Source organism: Drosophila teissieri, chromosome X (assembly GCF_016746235.2).
Source record: "Drosophila teissieri strain GT53w chromosome X, Prin_Dtei_1.1, whole genome shotgun sequence".
In the NCBI taxonomy this organism is placed as follows: Eukaryota; Metazoa; Arthropoda; class Insecta; order Diptera; family Drosophilidae; genus Drosophila; species Drosophila teissieri.
Window position 1 is genome coordinate 8,329,453 of NC_053034.1, and position 19,082 is coordinate 8,348,534.

Below are 19,082 nucleotides of genomic sequence, written 5' to 3' on the forward strand. Positions count from 1 at the left end.
CGTGGATCGGGGGGGCGTTGGATCGGGAGTACCAGCACCAGTAGTCACCAATGGCTCGCACCCATTGACAGTCAGTGCTGATTGAAGTTCTATCTATGTAGCTAAATGAAAGATTGTAATTCTATTGCTAAAAATAATATACTACTGCGGTTTCTACTCAATAAAATGTGAAGTGATTGTGTATATTGTGTTACAGTGATTTAAAATGAAAGAAACATCTAATATATTGTATAAATCTTACCTTAAATAACTATATAATATGTATATATTTTATAAATATAATATTGGTATTTTCATTTTAGGATTTCCAAATCGTATCAAGCCATACATTTTCTTTGAAAAATAATAAACTCTAGAAATCTCTAGAGGTTCTAAATAACTAACGAAAAACAAGTTGCCCTTTGATTTTATGGTACTGGTATAGCTTTATCTTAGATATCGGGAGTACAACCGGATAAATCCAAAATAAAACGTGTTTTCAATCTAATTTGAGAGCCAAACACTTTTTGTAGCATACTTTTGAGCGCCCTTTAAGGATATTCCATATAGCTATTATTTTGGGCTGCGAAAACGGCCAGATCTGGCGGGTAAATGGCCGAAGGCCAAGTTCTGGCGGGCGATTTTCCGAGTCCCTGGCACGAAGCCGAATTGAAAGCGCTTCAGTTTCTGTTTCAGTCGAGCGACGCAACTCGAACGCAACGGTACATGAGCGGCGGTTGGCGAGCGAATCCAGTGTCCCCCATTATCAACAACAACTCTCCGAACACCGAACTGCAGTTGAATTAAACCACAAATACTGCGTGTGTGTGTTTTTTTTTTTTCAAGTTTCATAGATGTAGTAAAATATTTACTCAAAATTACACAAAAGAATTCGCGTTGTGCGAAAGTTGCCAAAAATCAGCAGCCGCACTTTGAAGTTACGTCAAAAGAAGTCGCGCAAAGAGGAAGAGTGAGAGCGAGAGAGGTGGCAAGAGAGCTGAAAGAAAGAAAACAACAACAAGGCAGAGGCACGCGATAGGATAGGAGTAACTGTAAATGTGAGGGGATAAAAGTAGGAGAAAGTAGAAATCAGCAAAAGAACTTTTCGTAGTATTTGTTGTTGCTTTCGGTTTGTTGTTTTTGGCGCGTCGTCGCCGTTTGCTTTTTTGTTTTTATTAGTTTTATTTATTTTTCATTTCATTTCGATTTTTCTTTTTTTTTCTCTTTTTTTTTTGTGTTTGTTGTTGTGCCTGTGCCTTTGTTGATTGCTGTGCAGCCGGCTTTGGCCAAAAGGTAGGGGGTGATAAAGCGAGCAGAAAGAGGAGGCAGAGGAGGCTTATGTAAAGCGTGCTTGAAGCGTGCTATGGAAGCATGTCGTCCACTTCCAGCTCCGTGCTAACGTTGTCATCGTTTAATCTATTATTTTTCACCCAAGGTAAGCACTTGACACTTTACATAACTCCCCCACAGCACCCGATTGCCGCCCGTCCGATTGGGATTAATGCGTGTCCAGTTGGACAGCCTGTGCTTGGGGAGCTGGACTTCTGGACGGCTGGACGGCCGCTGACCCAATTGGAGTCCAGTTGGGCTCCACGGAGCCAGAGGGCATAATAAATTGCGGCTCATGTATGTGGGCGAATTTTCGATGGGTTGTGCTCATTTAGATTAAGCTTGGGTGATTTGGGTAAATTTGATTTATGCATCAAGTTATTTAATTATGCTTAAAAGCCCACAGCCTTTTGATATTAGCCTTAATTGTAAAATATGGAATTGCTTGGGGAAATGCCCTTAGTTAAAGATGTTACAGGTTTAAGCACATGCACCGGCTAAACATTCACTCGTGTGCACCAAAACAAAGCCCAACCTATTTTGCTGTAACTAAATAAGCTCAATTGCTTCTATCCTGCGAATCAGGACATTTTCCAAATGGCGCCATTTGCTTGTTTTCGCACTTGTTTAAATTGCCGTTTATGTGCCACGAATCTGAGCGCAGATTGAGCCACCCGCCGTCGCGCAGGATAGGATAATAAATCTCAGTCGGAGGTCCTCTAATCCCGGGCTCAATCTGACCATCCGACCATCCCACCTGCAGACCCTCAATTAATCCCCGCCCATTTAGTGGGCCACCACCAGAACGGCCTGACCAACTTGATTTGCATGCAAATTGCGTATAAATCCTTGAATTGTTACTGCAACAGTGCAAACTCACCGCCTAATGCCGCACTCGCAGTTCCAATAAAACAAAAAAGCAGTTGGCTTGGCCAAACTCATTTGGTAATTTATTTGGTAATAGTCGTCATTGCTGGAAATGTTTGCTTTTAATTAAAGCAAAAGGCGTTGAAAGCAGTGATGCTGCTACTGTTTGCCAAGACAAAACGTCCACAGCTGTTCATTTGGACAAATTGATTTTTCTGCACCTAATTGTCGAGGTTTTCTCAAGGGGATTTTCGGTTTTTGGGGTGTTTGTTTGGCCAAAGTGTGGCTACCAATTTGGCAAACTTTTTGCCAAATTAACGAGCCAAGGAGATCGACTGGTAGATAGCTGCAGTCGCAGTCAAGGACGTGCCGCCAAGTATGCTGCCTGCTGCCTGCTGCCTCCAATCAAAATTGAGTTCCCACTTTTGTTGAGACAACACTGCAGTTTCAGCACTTCGACAACAAACAACTGCAACACCCATGAACATGCGAAACACATGCAACAAGGGCTTTGCCACTATTTTTAGACACTTGCCACCCGGGCCACAAGGTGCCATTTGCCATTTGAAAAGGGGTAGCAACTTTGAGGCAACATAGTTGCTGCGAATGCTCTAACCCAAAACTTTTGGGCCAAAGTTTCAACCGTTTTTCGGAATTTATGGCGACGAAATAAAGCTCTTCATATTCATGAATATACCTGCATTCAGCAGGTAGCAAAAAACATAGTTGAGGCACCTGAAGGTGGAGAACTTTCTTTTGGAGGTACCCTTTGAAAGCCTGATCAAGAATGTCCACGAGTATGCAACAAAACCAAACATCGTCGGCTGGCATTTATCCTTGATAATTTTGGACTCTAAATATAATATGTTGTTGCATACTTTTACATAATACTTTTACTTTTAATAACAAATATTTTAATAACAAATTATTATTTAAACGTCGTTCTCTATTATGTAAGCTTAAGAAAAGACCCCTCCTTAGTTAAAGTGTATAACAAAGACAATGGCTCCATGAAAGTGTGGCTTGTTGGGGGACCCGGTTTTCAATGTCAATGCCAAAAAAAAAAAAAGGACGAGTGCCACACACACACACCCAAAGATTTCACTTATTTTAATAGAGCGCATGTGAATTGAATTTTCCCATGCATTGATTTTCCGCTCGGTTGGCTGATTCGAGTGGCCAGCGAGAGGGGGGCAGCATTATTTGATTATTTTTGTTTGCTCCCGATTTTAATTGCTTCGCAGAAACACAGAGGCACATGAAATGGCACATGAAATCCTTCGGATTAGGCAGTAGAAAAGTGCATTTTGCAATTATGCCGACCGAATGGAACCAGAAGTACGGCAGGCACCACATTAACAACAACAACAACAACTTCAACAAGTGGCATTGGACGGAGGACATTATTACGGAGGAGGTCCTGTTCCCAGTCGCATGTCCTGCGCCACCCACCAGCCATCATTTCACCCTTCATCTGCTGTCTGGCAAATAAAGTACGAAATGAGAATTGCCATGGAATGGTCACAGTGGGTGTGGAGTGTTATTAAAAGGGCTTTCGCTCCTAATTAAGCTTGGAAACTTCCCTTGCAATTATGTCTGCTTTTCTACTGAATTTTATGCGCTCTTTCGCTTTGATATTTCCCAACTTTCCTCTGAAATTTCTGCCACTTTCGCCCCGCTTTTTGACCACTGTGCTGGTGTGTGGGTGAAGAAACCCGAGTTGAGCCAGGGGCTGGATTAGCTCTTGTCGTGACCTCGTGGCCCGTTGGCATGCAAAATGCAACTAATTATGAATTTTAATTAATTCTGGCATTTTATTTTGTTTGCTGCTCGCTGCTGTGCAGCAATTCTGCCTGTGGGCAATAATAATAATAAAGTGACTCGGGGAATTGCTTTGCCTGTGCGAGTCTTCAGCACTTTCCGCCGCTTTTCTCCATTTCTCCTAGACTTTTCCCCGGCTTTTGGTCAAGAGCTATACTATATATATCTGGAAATAAAAGTAAAATGGGAGGGAAAACAAGAGCATTGAATGACTCTTTTGTTCTGCGTTTGCCGCCTTTCACCCGCCTTTCAAGTGTCTGCCTTTAAGTTGTTTCTGTCGTTTGATTTGGCCGCATTCGTTGGCATTTTGGCCATGGAAAATGGCATTTCACTTTGACCATTCAGGAATGCCATGTCCAAGGAAATATTTGAATTTTTTGAGTGCACACCTCTTAAAGGTATTCACTGGAATGTTAGGTCTTTGGAATTGCATCTCAGTTCAGTGGTTTTACGAAGCATAAAAATGTACCAACAGCTGGCCAACAAAAATGCCTTCCGTAAATAGAAAACAACTATTGGCTGAAGCTTAAATCGATTTGTGCAGTCACATAGTTAATGGAGTTTTCAGTATTATTGAAACAGAACTTAATTGAAAATGTAATAATTTAAATTTCTTTCAGCATTGGACTTAAGTTCTTTTAAAACAAATGTCTCATTATTGATTGTCTGCTCTTGGCCAGCACATTTCCCCCATTGTTTTCTTTGTCATTTGCTTTCCAGCCATATATTGTGGCATATATTTAACTATTTTGTTGTGCCAGCAGAATAATCGCATAGTCTGCTCTTGAGGGCAACAGCTGCTGCTGCTGCTGACACTTGTGCCCCCATTCTTAACCCCCGATGCCACAATGCCCCAATGCTTAACCCCTGCTGTGCGCACTTATGTCTGAAAGCTTTATGAAATTCCAATTTAATGGTCCTGTGGCTTAAACTGCATTTGGTCCACTTCTCCATTTCTACCCCTTTTGTGCCCTCGTATTTGTTTTCCGTGCAGGAATCGATGCGATGGACATTCTGTGGTCGCTCTAAGCCAAATGCATTATTAAGCGCCATAAAAATGTCAGGGTTGTCGTATAAATGCACAGAGAACAAGATTAACGACTATTGGAAGACAATACGAAAACCAAATCATTTCGAAATATATTAGCTAAATTACCACCCATTTATACGTGGGCTTAACTGAGTGTGCATTTTAGCTTTGTTTTGAGCAATGAACTGTGTTAGTTGACAAGGATCAACTAGCGTAAGAATGATATTGGTTTCTTCTAAAAATGAATTTACTTACTTGCCACATTTTTTCTCTGTGTTCCCATTCCCACACAAAATGTTGTTGTTTACTTTGGCTCATGTGTTGAGGGATCTTGAAGTGGGTTTTTCGGCTTTCGCCGGTGACACGAACTGCAATCGGCACTCACTGTGGGAGTCATAAATATTGCAACACACAATTCCACTAAAAACTGACGTAGTCAAGTTGCCAGGACTCTCAGGATGGCATTTCGCAGGACCCGATTGCTGGCACTCTTCATTACCCGTTGTGAAATCAATGCATTATTCACCAGCCACGTACCTTAGCTTACTGTGTTGCAATTAAATTATTTACATGCAGGTTGCACAGTGTGCCTGTTGATTATGCAAACTAAGAACGACTAACTAAATATTGGGGAAGAATTAAAATTGAAGCATGAATTATAACAATAGTTGCTTGAGAGTTGCAGCTCTTTTATCTTTGCAGGATATATATTTTGTATTAATATTAATTACTTGTTACTATTAAGCTAGCCCTTGAAATGGGTACAAACGTAAATATTAAATAAAATTGTAAATGCCCAGTTAATTGAGGTAGAAAATTTGATGTGCAAATAAAAGAAAACCGGTTAAATAAAATCATTTACTGCTTTTGATGAATGCACGCGTGATTTTCCGCCCTTTGAAGTTGCCCTTTTTGACTTTTAAATTTGAATTGAACAAGCGACAGAGAAACCTGGTTGCTGGATACATTTCAAAGGACTCGTCTTCAGCGCGACTGGCACAGATGCTCAAGTTGATGCTTGAAAAGTTTCGCCCCTCCGGCGACCCTTGAACTCCTCCATTTGTGGCCATTCTGTTTCGATATCCCAGCTGGGTGCCATCAGCAAAAGTTTATTTCGCCGCTTGTTGCTTCAATCGCCGATCTGAGGGGCATATGCGAGGATATAGCACGTGTAGGAAGGATGCAGCATATATCCTGTATATCCTGTTGTAGTTGGGAGCGCAAATTATGTAAAATGGCCGCATTAGGGGGAAAACGTGCCGCAAAAAAGGGGAGAAAATACAGGTAGAGTTCAGCGAAGTAAAGGCAAAAAGTGCAGAGTGTAAGGTAAATATTAGTAGTAGTATTATTGAAAGCTATTTAAAGTCTTATTAAAATTCAAGTAACAATGATAAGTAAAGCTATTTAAAGTCTTATTAAAATTCAAGTAACAATGATAATTACAAGTCATACTTTTAATGACTTAACAAGAGCAAATTAGGTTTGATATTAAGGCTTTCAATGCAAGGGTTCATTACTATATATGTATGTATATAAACGTCTCCCTAGTTTGGCACAAATCGAGCCGAGTGCTTAAATAATTAATTACAGAAAAGCGCAATTCCATGGAAAGCGTGCCAAAGTGGTGTTGCGGTTGCCTTTTGGGGTGGCCATCGTGGGAATATAAATAAATGGGGGAAAAAGGAAAAACGAAAAACGCAAAAAGTGGGGGGAAGGCAAAGAAAAACCAGAGGGGCGGAGGAAAACCATCACAAGTCCTTCACTTCTCACCGTGTTGTTCAACCAATTGGCAAACATTTTTATTTTATTACAGTTGAGGTTTTTCCACAGTTGCATTCGCTGTTGCTTTTTCAGCTTTCTAAGAACACCAAGCCGCCCACTAATTTTCGCCCCTCATTTTCCGCACTCTGCCGGGAAAATTCCAGCCAATCAGTCGTCGGGGTAAATAGTTGGTAACTAGGGGTTCCGCATCCGGTTAATAAACAAAAGGTGTCGCCCGCCCGTCTGTCTCCGGATTTATTTGCCCGGATCTCTGTGCTTGTTGTTTTGGCCATTGTCTCTTGAATGTTGCTTCTTGATGGGTGATGGGTGGCGGATTTGGATTGGATTTGTGATTGGGATTGGGTTACTTTTATCACCGAGTGGCGATGTTGTTGTTTGGGCTTTTTACTGCTGTTTCTCGTGGCTCTTGGATGGCCTGTGTTTATGGCAAAATCAATGCAGACCGCGTCTAAAAATAGGCAACTGGCCAAAATGCGTCACGGCCAAAAAGCCATGGGGCGCCCTAATTAAATCGCTCGACAATTGATGGTTTGCCCATCGACAAAAGTGAATGATTGAACAGCAGACTGATTGAGTGGCCTTGCACTGGAGCAAAATGGGTAAAAAAGGGTTAACTTAAGCTATTAAACATATTCAATGAACATGCTTTGCTTATATTACTGAAGACTAACATTGCATAAACCTTTTATATCTTTTAAGAGTTTTAAAGACTATTGCATTAACCTTTTATATCTCTTTTAAGAAGTTAAATCAGTTTATAGTTGGATATTAAGGGAATTTATTGAAACTATTTCGAAGTTATTAGATGATGTGACTTAGTGGTGATTTCAGCAGTGTTTTGTTTTAGTACCAATATCCTGCTAATGTCCACTAGTTTTATGATGTTTTAATCCTTTCTCTGCGTGTAAATTTAGGCGTCCCCATTGAATTCGTGTTGAAATCAATTAACTGACGTCAGCAAAGGATGATGATGATGATGATGATGGTGGTGGTGGTGGTGCTGTGGGTGAATTTTCCAGGGGGTGTTGCATACTTTTCGGCAAGCAGCTTGCTCCTTACATAACCCCACATGGGCTAACTTTTGTTTTTCAGCTCCCAAGCAACAAAAATATGTGTAGTACGAGTATGTGTAGTACCAGTACCCCCCACCCCCCTGGCAGTGTGTAGTTTCCTGCCAGGCAGTGCAAACTTATTATGGCCATTTTTGGCTTGTGCGAAACTTTATCAACATTATGGATGACTGACTGACTTACATCTGCCCCCCAACTTGGACAAGGTTGAACTTAAAATTGCTTCGTATATGTGGAAATGTGTGTTTTGGTAACTGTTTGTTTGCCTTGTGCTCGGTTTCTTACTTACCCGCGAGAAATGGCCAACTTTAAAAAAGCAATCTTATTACGCTCGCGTAGTGGCAAACTTTTCAGATACATCTCGCGCACAGATAACGGAAATACATACATATACTATAATACTTTAGCTATACAAGTTTAATCCATGTTGAGTGAACCACTCATGGCAATCTCATTTGAAGTGTAATTTGAAAGTTCAGACGGGGGGGGAAATAATTTAAAGTGTATATTTTTGTTTTTTCTTTCCGAATGGTGGCACATCTCAATCCGCTGAAATGCCACGCTCAACCATTTCTTAATTCATGTTTCTAGGTGACTTTTGAAAGCCAGAAATAAAATATGAGCAATGACGTTGCCATTGGCGTTTATTGTTGTTGTTCTTTCTACTGCCTTTGTTTTTTTTTTGTTTTTTTCTGTTTTTTGTTCTTGTTTCCTGTCGAACGTGAATGAGAAGAAGAAGAAGAAGCGGAAACGGGCAGCGTCATAAATATGTAAGTAGTGTGTGTATGACCTTCGCGTGTCGCAGCAACATTTTCAGCATTTTCTGCATGCAGAAATACAACAACGTTAAATTGAAGCATTTTTTGTGCCCCAGCCTTTGCTGTTCGTTGTTCGCTGCCTTCTTGTTTCCTGTTGTTGTTCCTTTTGGCAAGCAAATCATGTTGCATGTTCCCACCGCTCTGAACGCCGACCTCCGTCCTCCGATATATGACCCAGTCCCCATGATTTATTAGTCCGTGGCCTACGTCCGCACTAGGGACACGAACTGCAGGAATATTACCAGGGCCTCCAGTATGAAGAAGAACATCTATATAAGTTGGGTTTCATATGAGAATGATAGTATGCATAGAAAGTTGATATGTATTTGCATACCCCCGCTAGAGTCTGCAGATTCAGGTGATAAATGCCGCAGACATCGATCTGTATGGGATCCTGCATGATCTGCAGTGAAAATCCCTCGATTTGACTTCTTTCCAATGGCGTTTGTCCTGGCAGATCATTCAGTTGCTGTTGCAGGTGTTTGGACTGTAATGATAATGATATGGGTGTTAGTTGGAATCTAATCAGAACCTAATTAGAATCAGGATAACCCACCTTGGAGGCATATCGATGGCAGGCGGCGCAGATGCTCCAGATCTTGACGAGGGTGGGGAACACGACGAACAAGGTCTGGCAAAAGATGAAAATGGAGGCGGGAAATACCTGCAAATAGGCCACCATGAAGTAAACATTGCAAACGATGATCCAGTCGCCCAGACAAAGGACATTCAGCAGCAGCAACGAGAGGCCAAATAGATGCGACAACGAACGCGTCACCTTCGCCAGATGGGCATAGTCCAGTCTCAGAGTTTTGTAATCCGACGAACCGGTCATCACCCTGTGATGCAGCTGCTCCAGCTGGCCATCCAAACGGTCCACCAGCAATGTCATCTGCAGATAGCGAGCCCGAACTGCCTGAAGGCTGTAGGCATAGCGCAGATTCTCCAAATAGATGCCACGAATATTGTACTCGGATACGACGAGGAATGCATTACACGCGAATAGTGCGATTTCCAGGATCAAATGCCTGTATATAAAGGGAGTGGCCTTCACCGGAGGCAGCTCCTCCATCAAGTAGCGAAGGCGCCGGCACTCGAATAGAGCCCAAAATGCAATCCACGCATGGATCATTTTGTAGGCCATATTAACGCCCATGATGACCTTCCCAAAATACGCGGGTATGGATTTAATTTCTGGTGTTTCCTCCGTGAAGTAGGTTTCTATTTCACCCGCCAGTTCGATCAATATTACCACCAGTATGGTGCTGCCCAACAGGCGGCCCAAACGACTGCCACTCCAGCCGCAGACCAGTCCGCATAGCTGAAAATAGCCCGTTAGAAAGTGTTCCAACCACAGCGACATTGGGCCACCAACTGTGGCATCCACATTTCCACAGGGCCACTATGCAATCTATCGTTCAATTAATCGAAATGCAAGTGCTACGAGATCGTATCGGGCGCGTAATTGGGTTAAGTTTATCGGGGGGGAAAGTATTCTCTTAACCTTAAGCCAACCAATCGTACTTCAATAGAGTTAAAAGATAAATATTTCAATGAAATGTTGGCCCTTAAACCTTTATGATTATAATATTTATAGCTTGAAACACCTCAATCTAATTTGCATATCAATTTACATATGAAACCATTTGCAGTGCTCACCGTACTCAGCTCGACGATCAAGTACAACGAATACGCGACGGACAAGGGCGGCAATGTGAGCATACCGTGCATAGCCCAGGGAAATATCATGTGGGTGAAAGAGCACGGCAACAACAGCACGATAGTTCAGGTAAATTACTGGTTAATCCTCTCAAAAAATAAATGAAAAAAAAAACGAAATATATCTGAGATAAATACCCGAATTATGACTCCCCAAAGACTGGCCGTGTTCTGGTGCTGCGAAATGTGAGCACCACGGATGCGGGAATCTACGTGTGCTTCGCGTCAGTGCCACGCCCCACGACAACAGCAACAGCAGCAACATCAGCAACTACCTCACCGCAAAATCAGGAGGAGAAGGAAAGGCGGCCGCTGGAGGATGAGGATGGTGGCCAAGGGGAAACCCAGCAGGAAGCCGAAATGGAGGAAGTGGAAGTGGAGTACCTCGCCCACCAGCGAACCAAGCTCATCGTTCGCACCGTTCCGGGCCCAGTGTCGCAGCTATACTTCAAGGCCTCCACCATACTGGGCTTCCTCATCTGGCGCTTCAATAAGACCCAATCCGGTGGCTATCCGGTGCGCAGCTTTACGGCGGAGTATCGCAACGTCTCCTACAAGACGCCGCCGGCGAATGCCAGTTTCGAGCACGCCTGGAGCCGGATGGATCCCATCAACATAGCCTTCAATGTGGTGAGTATCTATGATTTAACTAGGATATGGTACACAGTTTTAATTGAATCGAAATGCATTTGTTATAGCGCCAAATGGAGGTCTATCGCCTGGCACCCAACACCACCTATGAGTTTCGGATATGGGCCAACAACGAACTGGGCAGCGGCGAGGTGGTCACCACCAATGTGACCACGCTGCCGGAGACCAAGGAGGAGGGTGAGTACTGCGGGCACTGCCTGCTTCACTACGCATTCGAATCCTAGAGATCTTGGGCTCTAAGCTCCATTAAGCTATGATGCTAGGCTAGGCTAGGCTCGGCTCAATCCAGGCTAGACTTTGTTGATTATGACTACTATTCTCGTACAACTTTGGTATTCTACTTTAAATGTGTAAACTGTAATTCTAAACGGTAGTTGATCATTTCTAATTTCCAATTGGTGTCAACATCTATATAATATATATATTGAGTGCCAGCGGATGGGATTGCATTTGGAATACAGTATGGTATTATATTTAATTTTCTATCATCTGAATTGCAAACCTGAAAACTGTTTACTGCTTGCCGTCCTATCCGCTGGCCTAATTTTAGTATCTTGATTGGTAGCCAAAAAAAAAAAAAACAGAAAAAAGTGTAAACGTATAGCTCATTGTTTAGTACATTCGATTTGTATTTTTGGTAATTTTCGTTGTCCATCTATATCTCTCTCCCCTCTCTCTCTCTCTCTCGCTGTTATTTGTGGCTCTGTCTCTGTCACGCCCGATATGCAGATCTCATACGCCTTATAAAACCCGACCTAGACAATTTCGATCCACGCATTTGGATAGTGGCCGTCAGCATAGTGCTCGGAACCCTTGTGATATTAGCGATCGGACTCTGCATTGTGCTCTCCAAGGAGTGCTATCAGTCGGCGCAAATGGGTACAGACTAAGTCGATCAACTCCAGCTTTAGCTTCCAACCATGTCCAGCTTCAACTCCAGAGTCTATATACATACTATATATATATATATCCCCAGTTGAAAAGAACTAGTACAGTACAGTACAGCAAACAATCCCCGAGATAATGAGCAACAATTCACCTGTTATTTCATTTATTTGCGCCTCTTTCACATACATAACTATAAGATATTTCGTTTTCAGTTCCCATTTGGCTTGTGTTTCGGTTCCATTTGTTTAAATTCACACATTCATTTGAACTGCATTGTTCGGTTTTGTTGTTATGGCTATATTTTAATGTTATTGGTGTCGTTGTTGTTGTTAATGTCGTTTATGCTACATAGCTGTTGTTGTTGCCGCTGCTATTGTTGTTAATAATTAATAACCAAACGTTGTGTTTAACCGCATTTAGTTTTTATGTTTGCCAGCCGGACGCAAAATGTTTGCTTCTGCCGTTGGATGTTGTTATATGTATTATGTAGTATTTAAGTCCCCTTATATATCGTACGAGTATACTAAACGCAATATATGTACATATGTGTGTACAAATGGCTCCTGTGACCTGTAAATATAATTACAATGCGAAATGCATACGTACATAAATGTATTTGCTATGAAAATCTCTGCAGACAAATCAAATGTTGATTCAAAGCAATTTAATACGAGTATTAGCCAATTTGGGTTAACATTTTGCTCAAACTAAATCGAGTAGGTCCAATAATTTAGGCTATATTTTCATTAGATAATTAGTAAGAGTAGAAGCAGCAGTAGTACAGCTATAATACAATATAAACATTTGAATACAAGTTGCTTAATTAAATTGTAAAATTCTAGTTCTCATGGCAATCCGTAATTATTTAGCGCCGCAGGATAAGTTTCTTGTATGAACGAGTATTTTCCCACATTTATTCAATCCCAACAATCTTTTTAATAGAGCCTAGCTTTAAGTAATGAAAGCTGTTATTTCCTTAAAATAAACCAAATCCAAATCCAGTCCTAGACCAAAAATATATGAGAAGCTTTAAGCACTTAAACTGTGATAGCCTGCACTTGTAGCCGAAAGTCAATCAAAGAATACCAAATCAAATCTAAACTAAAAACCGCCTAGAGGTCTAAACCAATTTTAAGCTTTAGATGCCAAAAGGAAAAGCCGCAACATTTTACTGAATGAATATTGTAAAATGCCTAGACCAATGAAAATGCTTTATCAATGTTGTAACCGTGTATGTACTTTACCAAATATTATTGTGTTATTTGCATTTGCAACGATAAAACCCGTAAAAGCACGACAATTAAATGTTTTAAAAACCCAAAAGAGTGGATTGTATGTAATATTCCGTTGAAATGCTGTTTAGTTTCGTTTTGAGAACACTCGAGCTTGGATTTCAATAGAAAATGCACACGAAAAAGACACACACAACATATATAAAACACACATACTATACGCCTAAGCAACTGTGTTCAAAATAATACAAGTAAATACATAATTTCCATTCAAATTTTGTAAGTTGTTAAAAAATTGCATTAATTTGATCAGTGGCAATTGGGAAACATGCATTTGAAAATGGTACAATTGAAATACCTATTATTTTGGACACCGCTGTGGCTACACTTATTTAGCGAGACAAAGTTGCTGCTTGCATTACGCATACGCCCTGTGCGACGCTTGGGGGCTAAAGTGTCGCTTTTTTCGAGTGTCACTTGGCTGAAGCGCCGCCTGTAAATATTTGTGTTAAACTGTTGCACAGCTACACTCAAAGAAAAGAAAACGAAAAAATTAACACCCCCAAAACACACACATACCACAACACACACAGACAATACAAAAATCCCTAGCAAAAGAGGTAATGTAGAGAACAATTATCAAAAATAATCCTAATAAATGGTTTTTTCTTCTCTCTCTCTCTCTCTTTGTCTCTCTTTCTTCTTCTGCTCTCTATCTGCTCCTTACTTCCGATGTAATATGCATATAACAATAATCTGTAAACATTTCCGATTTGACTTAAAGAACTGCAAGATGGTTGGGACAGCATTGAGCTTATACCGAACATAATACTTAATCCCGGTTTCAGCGAGTCGGACGGCGGAGCCGAGCCTGGTGGCCAAGGTCATGGTGGTGGTGCTGGCGATCCGGATGCTGGCGAGGATGACGATGACGATGTGGCAATGCCATTTCCGCGCACCATCATCTTTGGCCAGCACCATCGAACGCCGCCGCCGCCGCGTTTGCATTTGCCACCGCAGCACCACCGCCATCAAAACCAGAGCCACCACCATCACCAGCACCAGCACCATCGGCGGCAGGACGACGATGATGACGACGACTACGAGGAGGAGCACGAACCCACCATGGAGCGGTTCAAGCGCAAAGTTTCCGTCTTCTTCACCGGACCCACCATCAAGCGCATTTGAGACGTACTTGAGTACAAACACTGTTCACCTAGGTTGTTGCATTGCGGCTTGATCGGATAGTTAGGATGTTAGGATCCACCACCAAACCACACTACACCAAACACCACACACCATACACCACACACCACACACCATACACCACACACCACACACCATAAGCCACACACCACACACAATACACATAGATATAGATATAGAAAGTGAGAGAGCTTATCGATCGAAAGTTTCGTTTTCATTTCGGTTTCCTGTCCAAGCTTAAACTATGAAATACCAAAAGAAAAAAAAAATAGAAGAAAAACGCTACAAACCGCCAGCGATTTTGATTTAAAGCTCATTGCATTGCTTTTATGCCCCGTATATATACACGTATTATAAATATAAACCAAAACAAATATATTGCTGTGATACAAATTCAATTGAACGAACATTGTAAGGATTTACCATAAAGCACACGAAACACCAAAACCCAGCTATTAACCATCATGAATTTGCTGAAGCTCGTAGCCCATAAAGGCCATATTATATTTCGTCTAGTTACACACGCCAACTGAGTTATGTACACCCACTGGATTATTCAGATCCAGATATAGACGACAGAATTTAGCGGACAAGTTAGCTTAGAGCCACGAAAATCTCCCAAATGAGATCTGTTACCAAGTACTAATCAACATAAATGTCCTTATAGCCAGTCCGTTTGTCTGTTGGCCCAAACTAATGCTTTAGTAACTGGTTTATAATTTGAAATAATGAAATCTGTTCAACAATTAGTCGATTGTAACAGATCTCTGATAGTCCAGATAGCTACCGGACTATATCGTTCCAACTTGTCCTTCTTATGGTTATGTTCGTAAAGATTTAACAAACTGTGAAACAATTTTATAATTGAGCAAATATTTTGCACTGTAGAGCGCACCAAAAGATCTATATATAGATATATAAATATATATTTAAAACCGTGAAAAACGTTTGATAAACATTTTAAATAAACGGCAAAATGCCTTGTGCTTTAGTTCGGCCTCAAAGCTAAATAAATTGATTATGATATGATATAGGCATATTTATTAACGTACTTAAAGTAGCTGAAAAACCAAATATTCAAAGAAATGAAAATAAAAATTGCTTCCACTCACAGAAAACAAAATCTAAACAATGAAATTGTTATAAAAGATAAATCAAAACTAATTTTAAACAAGCGAATATTGTGAATATACCGAAGCAAAGTATATATATATATATATATCACAAAATGTGTGGATGAAGATGTGTACATAAAGATAGCAAGTGGGTATCTTAAGAAAGACTGTAGTTAATATTTAAGACACCTTGGCCTGCGCTTTTACCAAATTTTTTGGGGCCCAACTTGGCCCAAAACTCTTTGGTTCCAACAAATATTTTGCATTGATCTGCTAGAGCTACAAACATGTACGAGTATATAGTAATAATATTTCTAACAATTCGGAATGTGCACTTAACTAAGCGAAGCAATTGGAACTTCAAATCAGCAGGTGGAAAAGTCCTATATAAATAGAACGAAGTTAAATAAGCAAATGTCTCTCGCCTAAGCCCTGATCCTAAACTCTTGGCTGTATTTCTAATTGTTATCGCTTCGGGTTGAGCATTATTGTTATGGCGTCAGCCTTCCGTGAGCAAAATCGCCCCCAAATTATCCTAAACAAATTATTTTCTAATCTGAGCCCAAGCCATAAGTGGAAAAGATTAGGCCTTAACACCCAAAAAAACAAAAGAAAACACACCGACAACAATAAAATAAATCTAAGTTTACAAAACCAAACTACGGTCATTAATTGCGATTTTGGGACTATTATGTGATGCTCTGTCAGACTTTTGTAGAATGATTTATATGGTTTAGGATGAAAAAGAAATATCTACAAGTTGGTATGTTATTTTTAAGCTCTTTATCGAGCGTTTATTTGCTGAATTTCGCGATGTGCTCGTTACAAGTTTAGGTAATCTCAAGAAAAGGGCCAATATGGGTTCAACTTAGGGACTACAGTGTGTGTGTGGTTGGGTGGTTGTTTGTTGGTTGGTAGTTGGCATTCCTGTGTCCAGAGGAAGCGGACTCATCCTTACTGGTAGTCCTTGCTGTCCTGGTTGGTGTTCCACGCCTGGTGGACACCGTGGTAGCTGCTCTGCTTCTGGGCGGGAGCGTTGCGGCCGAACGGAGACTTGGGGTTCACCTGCAGGATGTAGTCACCCTCGAGATCGTGAGCGGTATCGATGCCCATGTAGGCGCGCTTGCCGAAGCCATCGTTCTGCTTGTACTGCTGCAGGGAGTTGGCGGGCACGGCGGGGAAGCTCCTCTCGTTACCGGGACGCACGGACTCGGCAAAGTAGCGGGTGGCACGCATGGAGGCCTCAATCACGTTGCTGGCACCGGGAACACCGGCGGCCGGGCCATTGGGATAGAAGTCAACATCACCGGAACGGATGGGTGTGCCCATGCCGTAGACGGAGGTGTGGATGGCATCGACGAATTCGGCATCACCGCGAGCCAGACCGGTCAGGGTGTTCTTGCTCTTGGCCACGATCTTGGAGGGGTCCAGACCGGTGACGCGGCGCAGCTTGTGTCCGGTGAGACGGGTGAATTCCTGGGCAGCGGCACCGGCAACATGGGCGCCCACATTCTGGCCAATCAGGTGAATGGTATCGAAGGGCATGTCCAGCTCGTTGATCATCTGAACGATCCACTTGCCGAGCTTGGCGCCGGTCTTCTCGATGTCGAGCATGGCATAACGCTGGTAGGTGTTCAGCTTGGAGCCCAAATCGATCACAATGATGTCACCGCTCTGGGTCTTGGCGTTCTTCACCTCCTCGCTGGAGTCCTCCTCGCTGCTGGTCCTCTGGTTCTTCCTCTGCTCGTTGCTCTGATCCTGGTTGTCCTGGTTGCCGTTCTTGCCCTGGCGGCGCTGCTGTTGCAGATTGTAGCGCTGCATGTAGGCCTGCACCAGCTTCTTGGTCGCCTTCTTCACGGTCTCGGTGGTCTGGGGCAGTCCGGTCACAATGATGGTCACCTCATCCTCGCCAAAGTTCTGCTTCTGCTTCAGGCGCTGGATCATCTCGTTCAGGGGGGCAACGGTCTTGTCGCCATTGGGCTTGGGCACATAGGCCTGGATGCCGCTGGGCACGTAGTTGGGCTCAACGTTGTGGTGGATCTGCGACAGGTGGTCTACAAAGGATATTTATTATTATTATCTTCTATTGCTGTTATTGTTATGGAAGTCTAGGATTACTCACAGACTTGCTGCAGCAGCTCGGCGCCACGCTCCAGGTTCATGTTCTCCAGGCGCTCAATGGTGAAATCATCGACGGCGGGAATGGCCTCCAGCTGGGATGCGGAGAGCCACTGCGATGGCTTCAGAGCCTGGTTGACGGAGTTGTCCATACGGCCATTGGGCTTGGCCAGGGCGGCGACCGCCAGGCAAGCCAGGAGGCTCAGCACTCTCATGGGGTTCATGGTTCGGATTCGGTTTTTGGTCCTGGGGATGCGACTTCAACACTGAGCGAGTTGAACTGGCTTTCCAAATCCAATGTTGCCGGTATATATACCACAATTCACGCCGAGCGATTTCCCATTTTCCGACTCTCTTTTCGCTGGCTCAGGCTTTAATCGCTGCCACTTGTGCTGAGTAAGGCTTTTTCGGGCTGCCTGGGAATCGGATGAGTATGTACATATATATATATATATATGCTATCGGTAGCGGAATAAAGTGTATATACGAAATAGGCACGGGGCCTACCTATAGCTGACCCCACTGATGACTTAGCAGCACCTGCTGCCGCCTGATTATTTTAATTTGTAATCACTTTGTAGGCTCCGCTGATTGCAACATTGTAGTTGTGCACCGGATTTGGTCAAGAAATGCACATGAAATAGATCAAAACTTGGCATTAGTTGCATAGTTTTTAAATAATTTAATGGTTTTTTGGTTAAAAATATATACACATATATATATTTGATATATTTGGCACTTTCCTGTTGCCTACTTTAAAGTCCATAATTTTCCATTTTCAATTCAAGGCCGAGGCAGTTCATTGATTCCAGATTTTTGCCATTGATACGGAAAGTATGGAATGTTTTAGTTGTAGTTTCCAGGCAAGATAGTAAAAGCGTGCATATAAGTTTATATTCTATTATGGACTTTAGAAATTAATGGAAGGAGGGCATGTTTTTCAAGGAGATATAATTGAAATATCCGGGGTATAGTTTATAATATATCATTTTGATCAAAGTGATACTGTTTGATACAACAAACATCAATGATTACAATCCATGCTATTTATTGAAATATATGTATCTATATGTATGTTATCTTTTCCTGTTCCTTTAGATTGTATTTATTTTGCATGCTCTTTTTAGGGCGTTAATCCAGAAAATTCTTATAGCAAACACTTCAGTAAGCTTCGAAAATTGCCCAAAATTGCCAAGTATTTGTTATAAACAAAAGCTTTATCTTGACCCGAGCATGAGTTCAATTCGTGCCCTCCCCCTGCCAAGCCCCCTTCATGGCCAGTCCACCTTTTGTTTATGTTATGAAAGTGCTGGTCAAAGAAGTTTCCCATTACCTGATGGATACTTTGGGAAAAAAAGAGGGGAAAAAATTATAGAGCTCATCAGAAGTGTTGCAAAATCCCTGACGCTGCGAATCAGTCAGTTTGTGCTGATCCAGAAATCGGTTGCTGAAATCAA

General features: G+C 42.1%; 3 protein-coding genes across 4 annotated transcripts; 1 reads left to right on the top strand and 2 right to left on the bottom strand.

Annotated features, from left to right (window-relative positions):
* The first annotated feature begins 665 nt into the window (after positions 1 to 665).
* On the top strand, positions 666 to 14,666 carry LOC122624411. Of its 2 annotated transcripts, XM_043803936.1 has the most exons (6): positions 666 to 1,414; positions 10,349 to 10,485; positions 10,575 to 11,045; positions 11,114 to 11,243; positions 11,796 to 11,945; positions 13,971 to 14,666. In XM_043803936.1, exons 1-6 carry the CDS (start codon positions 1,351 to 1,353, stop codon positions 14,372 to 14,374), a joined length of 1,356 nt encoding a protein of 451 aa, XP_043659871.1. In that variant the 5' UTR covers positions 666 to 1,350; the 3' UTR covers positions 14,375 to 14,666. The 2 variants fall into 2 exon arrangements, with proteins under 2 accessions (XP_043659871.1, XP_043659872.1); XM_043803937.1 differs by lacking the exon at positions 11,796 to 11,945 and having other exon boundaries at positions 14,035 to 14,666.
* On the bottom strand, positions 8,900 to 10,059 carry LOC122624412 (putative gustatory receptor 9a). The gene is made up of 3 exons (XM_043803938.1): positions 9,253 to 10,059; positions 9,031 to 9,183; positions 8,900 to 8,965 (listed from the first exon to the last, which is right to left on the bottom strand). Exons 1-3 carry the CDS (start codon positions 10,057 to 10,059, stop codon positions 8,900 to 8,902), a joined length of 1,026 nt encoding a protein of 341 aa, XP_043659873.1.
* Positions 14,667 to 16,275: 1,609 nt separating the features above from the next.
* LOC122624416 (vitellogenin-1) lies at positions 16,276 to 17,915 on the bottom strand. The gene is made up of 2 exons (XM_043803946.1): positions 17,630 to 17,915; positions 16,276 to 17,561 (listed from the first exon to the last, which is right to left on the bottom strand). The coding sequence occupies exons 1-2, from the start codon at positions 17,847 to 17,849 to the stop codon at positions 16,462 to 16,464; spliced, it is 1,320 nt and encodes a 439-aa protein (XP_043659881.1). The 5' UTR covers positions 17,850 to 17,915; the 3' UTR covers positions 16,276 to 16,461.
* Between the last annotated feature and the right edge of the window lie 1,167 nt (positions 17,916 to 19,082).

Bases quoted from the DNA above. Each gene is read 5' to 3' on its own strand.
- LOC122624411 (XM_043803936.1), top strand. From the start codon at position 1,351: ATGTCGTCCACTTCCAGCTCCGTGCTAACGTTGTCATCGTTTAATCTA. The intron at 1,415-10,348 runs GTAAGCACTTGA...AACCATTTGCAG, and splicing joins TCTATTATTTTTCACCCAAG to TGCTCACCGTACTCAGCTCG. The intron at 11,946-13,970 runs GTACAGACTAAG...TTTGACTTAAAG, and splicing joins CTATCAGTCGGCGCAAATGG to AACTGCAAGATGGTTGGGAC.
- LOC122624412 (XM_043803938.1), bottom strand. From the start codon at position 10,059: ATGTCGCTGTGGTTGGAACACTTTCTAACGGGCTATTTTCAGCTATGC. The intron at 9,184-9,252 runs GTGGGTTATCCT...TTATCATTACAG, and splicing joins GCCATCGATATGCCTCCAAG to TCCAAACACCTGCAACAGCA. The intron at 8,966-9,030 runs GTATGCAAATAC...CAACTTATATAG, and splicing joins ATCTGCAGACTCTAGCGGGG to ATGTTCTTCTTCATACTGGA.
- LOC122624416 (XM_043803946.1), bottom strand. From the start codon at position 17,849: ATGAACCCCATGAGAGTGCTGAGCCTCCTGGCTTGCCTGGCGGTCGCC. The intron at 17,562-17,629 runs GTGAGTAATCCT...TATCCTTTGTAG, and splicing joins CGAGCTGCTGCAGCAAGTCT to ACCACCTGTCGCAGATCCAC.